The 6,206-nt window shown below is 33.6% G+C and overlaps 1 protein-coding gene across 3 annotated transcripts in view; it reads left to right on the top strand.

The window, feature by feature from the left end:
- Nucleotides 1–2,400: 2,400 nt before the first annotated feature.
- LOC127718873 (importin subunit beta-1-like) overlaps nt 2,401–6,206 on the top strand; it is a 75,707-nt gene continuing 71,901 nt past the window's right edge. For all 3 annotated transcript variants that reach the window (XM_052224926.1, XM_052224925.1, XM_052224924.1), the window contains exons 1-2: nt 2,401–2,560; nt 3,668–3,726. In XM_052224926.1, the coding sequence (XP_052080886.1) occupies nt 2,521–2,560; nt 3,668–3,726 (99 nt within the window). In that variant the 5' untranslated portion in view covers nt 2,401–2,520. The remainder of the gene's footprint in view (nt 2,561–3,667; nt 3,727–6,206) is intronic.

Raw genomic sequence — 6,206 nt, 5'->3', positions numbered from 1 at the left:
GAAGATGTGATATGATTGCCAATGAGACAACTCTCTATACCAGCGACTAAATTACGTAGAAGTTGGTAACTATAGGTCAAATTTTAACAGATAATCTTTTATTTACAGTAGCATTATCTACGATTTTGACAAAAAATTAAATTACGAAGCTACGATTTTGACAACAAATTAAATTACGAATGTTTTTGTTTTAAGTATTAATAAAAGCAGAATTTTGAAATAATATTTCGTTATAAGCAGTCAGTTTGGCCCAAACTTGTCAAAATAAGCTCAAAAACATTATTGACTTGCAAGTCAATAATTTGACCTCATTCAATCCGTATTCGTATGACCTTCAATTTAACCCCTTAGCTGCAGATGAGTTACGCATGTACTAGGCGTGTTCAACTATAAAAAGGAAAAGAATATCAACAAAAAAAAAGTGAAACAAGGGTGAATCATTTCGTTGACTTGATTCGATCCCAACAAAAAATCATTCTTATACAGGTAAAAATGATGATTAACATATTGTTTTAACCTAAAACATGAAATCCAACAGATCTAGAAAAATCTAATTGCACGCGGTCGATATCTATTTATATTTACATTTATGTTTTTATCGGGTTATAAGATCGTCGACAGTCTTCGGAGATCATTTCGATGGTTAATTAGATGGCGTCTAGACTAGAATACACACGAAATTCTTATACATATTATCGAGTCCATGTATTGTTAATTGTGTATTTAAGGCTTTTTGTAATTTGGATATACGTTTTGATATCATGTTATAAATCAAATGTGAGAATTTGAGTCAAATCAGTGAACTTGAATTTGACAGCTATTGCCCCTTTAAGAATGTACGATTGATTTCGTTACCTTCACCTTAATAAGAGTTACTTTAACGGTGTTCCCGTTTTGCCACTTCACAACTGAGAAGCCTCGAGATCTCAATAATCAAGAAATAGCACCATGAGCTATATGCTCAATAATTATTTCTGAAAAAAAATGGACTTAGGCGAGACAAGGAGTTCAACGGAATACTTAGTATATTGTTTGTTACCTTGTGTTTTTGTGTTGCTGTTTCTTTTGGGTAAATGTCTTTGTCATATATAGAATAAGTATATATAGCAGATTATTTTCCCAAGTAAAATAAGTCCGAGTTTTTCTATTAAATGTAAAATAGAGCATGCCGTCAAGTTTTCCTTCACAAATTTTAACTGAACCTGTTGGTGATATAACTTAAGTCTGGTACTCCACTAGCACAGCCATTGGAGGTTGGTAGGTCAAGGGAAGCACAGCTATACTTCTCAATCTCGTATCCCATCACTATGTACTATACACCGGGTATGGCGCCTCAGCATGGGATTTGGGGGTACAGACGTACGTGCAGCTTTTTGAGATTTCTAAATACCCTCCATTCATATATTGAATTCTTGTGAAAATCAAGACTCAAAAGTGAATTTCATGGCAAGATCATAAACCATTCACATAGTTCTCAGTTATCAAATATATATATTTTTTGACATCTTAAATTGATTTAAAGGGATGAGCAGTGTGAAGAGGGTCTTGTTTGGGGTCCTTTCGTTCTTAAATTCTTTAATTTTCTAGACAATTTTCTCTATTTATTTTGCACATTATTCTCTATTCTTTATATTTTTCACCCCCATTATTCTCTATTCTTTATTAGTTTTGCCAATTTTTCACTATTCTCATTTTTTTTTCCTTTATTCTGCTATTTTTGGGCATTATTCTCTAGATATATATATCCTGTAAATCCCAACCAGACTCTCTCATAGATGAAGAGGAATAGTTTATTCTAATTAAGATCCCGAAGTGCATAAACGTGACATGAAAATAACATCAATAATAAGGGATTAAAACAAATAACATTCAGTAAAAGCAAGTGATATAAACCATTTTTACTTATTGAGATTTTTTTCTTGAAATTTAGAATCAAAAATTTGAAAACATGACCCTACATGATGAATGGTCTGTGCTAAAAAAAACAGATTCCAGCTAATTTTTTATCATTCTCATGAGGAAATGAAAAATACGAGAAATGCGAAACTGCAAGCTGCAAGTTGGCAGTATTCATTTTTTTGGCGGGAAAATGTTTTTGGCCGAATCACATTTCTTGGTGGATATATAAATTTTTATTTATTAGTTTTGGTAGTTAAGTTGGAATATATATTTTAGCATTATTCTCATTGTACTTTGAAATTCAAACAACGTCAAGTGATTTCTTTTTTCGATTTTTTTTTTAAACTCAACTACAAAAATAAGAAAGGATGTGAAATAGTTCATTCTGAAATAAAACTTAATTTGGTTGGATACATTTTGCAAGAATTCTGCAAATAGTTCATTTTCGTCCAATGAAAACAAGCCTTTTAAAATACCTCGGCTCACTTCTGCCGGCAAACCTTCTCTTCGCCATCTTGGATTATCACGCTTCCCACATGGGAACTGGCTGACCGGCCAATTTAAAGAAATTTCAAGAACGAGCAGAATATATAAAAAAACCTATACACTTTATACAGCAAGATGGACCTTGTCAGCATTTTAGAGAAAACAATTTCGCCTGGTACTTCACTTTCTTCCACATTCATTCATTCATCGGTTGACATTGTTCACATATTTTTTCGCGGACTGAACGGAATTCTGTTTATTTTTAAGGCATGCCAGACATAGTGTCTACATTTTTTCATTTACATTCACTTGTAGCATGTAAACAGTTCCAAGTATTTTCTTGAAAAAAAAGAATCCGTCATCAAAATCCCAATGAGACGGATCATCGCAAAAAAAGCGAGCTCAGCTAGTTTGAATGTCCAAGTCACATTTTTTTAATACCAGCTGTTGGTAAGGCTAATTAAGGTTAAGTTTCAACAGGTTGGGGACGATTTATGGGTATTACACTCCAAAACAGGAATCAATAAATGATTTTTCAATTTCGATTTCAGAAATGAACTGCACCAGTTGACCTGGAGTAGTTTGGGGGTAATCTGTCATTTCACATTGTGAGACGAAAATATTTGATTTGTGACCTCAAAAGTTTTTATTAGAATAAGCATTAGTTAGAAGATCACACAGAACACACAAAAATTGGAACCAATTTACATACAGTGATAAAAAAGTTATTTGATTACACAGGACAAGTGAAAGTTGTTCTGCGGAAAGTAAAAATTAAAGTGGAAACACAGGGGAAAATATGTCCATATTCTTAATATTTGTTATTGTGCATATCTAACTCCACTGGTATGAATCCCAGAAATGAGCATGGTTACTTACAGTTGGGAGGTTTATAGTGATAATTTTGCAGAAATGAAACCAGGAAAACAATGAAATAATTTGTTGCCATAATGGCTTGGCAATTAGAAATTTCTTAAGCTGGTATAAAATTTGGACAAATGAAATATCATGAATAATTAATGAGGAACTCTGAAATTGAATTTTGTATTTCATTATACATGTAACAGGTTGATGACAACTGGGCAAATTGGAAATAGTTCCGCAAACAAGGAACTGAACCTCAAAAGAGAAATACTTTAATGGTGTTAAAAACTTTTGAATCCACATTATATTTGAAATGACATATATTCATGTAAATTCTCGGCGCTAATAAAAAAATTATTTTTAGCACTATCAAATCATTAATGTATAACGTTAAAATATATTCATTATTTCATTACAGATCAAAATGAGTTGGAATCAGCCCAAAGATTTCTGGAAGAAGCATCTCAAAATAATTTGGTAATTTAAATTATGACAATTTCTGACGAAAAATTCATTAGTAAAGGGAAAAAGGATCAAATATTTTTGTAATCAATCATGATTATAAAGGCTGTTTTCGTACCTAAAATTTGTAAGTCTAGTAGACAACATTTCATTTATAGTCTACTAAACAGTACTAAAGGCATTTTCTATTTAAAGTAAGCAAGGTGACCTTAAAGATGTAGGTACAAGTTATCTTTATGTTGAGCGTTTTAAGGTGAAACAGGATCAGGGTTTTTTGTCTCGCTTTTTCGTCGCAGTATGCGAGAGATGGGGAATACTATCCGGCAGCAGCTGTATAAAGCTGTATACATTTGTATTTCAGAAGGTAGAAGACCTGGATGCTTCATACCTAGTATGCACTTACCTTATGAAATGAAGTTTCCGTCTGTCTGGTGTCCATTGTCCTTGACTGCATTTTCATGGTTCTGTGACTGCTTGAAAAAAAAATGTCGTTTTTTTGTCACATGAATTTCTCATGAGTAACAGGATAACTAGATTTGGTATGTAGGTTCCTTGAAACATCTTCATATCCGTCAGACAGGGTTCACCTGCCATCAACTTCTTTTCATGTATCAGTGATCAAGGTTAAAGTTATGTGATAAGGTCTGTTTCCCAGATACCTTTATCTTTTAAGACTTTCAACATTTGCACTCTTGTTAAAAATAGGCAGTAGGCAGAAGTTCCTATCCTGCAACTAGGTTCAAACTGCCACTTACTTCAGATTAATATTGCATGAAATAAAAAGGTACCATGCAGTTCAATTCATACGACGGTTGTTTCAGTTTATGTCTTAAATAATCATTTATAGTTGCACAATTATATTTGTCCTCTTGTCAGAAACTACCAACTTAAATTTCTAGCACTAATAAGAACTTTTTTTACATAAAAGGGAAAAGAAAGTATAAATTCAATTAAAAAACTATTCTGTTTATCATGTTTATGCAATTCATTGTTTCTCTTTAAAAAGTTGTATGAATTTAACAAAGTTGAGCAACTTTAAAGTCTTTAATCGATAAAATAAAACCATCTTTAAAGCCAATGCTTTCACCTCATTTCTAAAGAAATAAATCGTTTGTGTCTTTGAATTTCATTACTTATAAATGAAAAATTGCTGTTTCATCGACTTCGTAAAAATTAAAAATTGAAAGCAACTGTTGTGAACACCAGGGGACTAGATATCACTTTTGACGGTCAAGCAAAGTAACAGACGGGAAAGCAACTTCATCGCCCCAGTCGCCTGCCAACTTGAGTCCCGACCTTGTACAAAATGTATATATAGCATATCAATTTGACGGACAACATCTACATGCTACCAAAAACTTAAGTTTGACCCTCAGGGGTACACACATGATTGCTGGCTGTTTGAGTGATGACAATTTTTGTATCAGGCCAAAAAAAAATATATGTCTGTTTACGGTTACCCTACCTACCCTACTTTTGAGCGCCGACCCTAAGTCATTTTATTTCCCTTGTAAAGTGAAAAATAAACTGAACTCGTGTCAAAAGCGAAGTTAGTGTTGCAAATGATATAAATCAATTGCCTGATACATCCCAATGTTCACAATCGTGAATATGACAGCTGTTTTAAGGAAATTCGCAACTCGTGTGATGAAATAAACACTTTGCCGCCATTTTTTTTCAAGGGAAATAATCCAATCATCAAAAATACGGGTAAACTCGGCCCATGATCAACTTGGACCACGACAAGTCGAAACAGCATGACTCAAAATCATGTCACAAAAAATAAAATGAAAAAATAAAATAAAATGAAAATACCGACCTATAGCTACCTACCCTATTTTTATACGACCGCAAAAATTGAAAATTTTTTGGTCGTATATTGGTATGACGTTGGCGTCGTCGTCGTCGTCGTCGTCTGGCGTCGTCCGGCGTCGTCCGAAGACACATTGGTTTTCGCACTCTAACTTTAGTTTAAGTGAATGGATCTCCATGAAATTTTACCATAAGGTTCAATACCACGAAAGGAAGGTTGGGATTGATTTTGGGGGTTATGGTACCAACAGTTAAGGAATTAAGGGCCAAAAAGGGGCCAAAAATAAGCATTTTTGTAACTTCCAGACAATGACTTGTGTGTAAGTGTATGGATCTCTCTGACATTGTACCACAAGGTTCCATATCACAAAGGGAAGGCTGTAATTGATTTTGGGGGTAATTGCCTCAAAATTTTAGGAATTAGGGGCCAAAAAAGGGGCAAAAAACAAGCATTTTTCTAGTTTCATGACAATAACTTGTGTGTAAGTGTTTGGATATTTCTGAAATTGTACTACAAGGTTCAATATCACAAAGGGAAAGCTGGAATTGAGTTTGGGGGTAATTGCCCGAAACGTTTAGGAATTGGGGACCAAAAAGGGGCCAAAAATAAGCATTTTTCTAGTTTCCAGACAATAACTTGTGTTCAAGTGTATGGATCTCTCTGAAATTACACTGCAAGGTAC

The sequence above is a fragment of the Mytilus californianus genome, unplaced genomic scaffold (genome assembly GCF_021869535.1).
Source record: "Mytilus californianus isolate M0D057914Y unplaced genomic scaffold, xbMytCali1.0.p SCAF_10, whole genome shotgun sequence".
Lineage (NCBI taxonomy): Eukaryota > Metazoa > Mollusca > Bivalvia > Mytilida > Mytilidae > Mytilus > Mytilus californianus.
The sequence above is the reverse complement of the archived record's forward strand: the minus strand, read 5'-3'. Positions and strand labels throughout refer to the sequence as shown.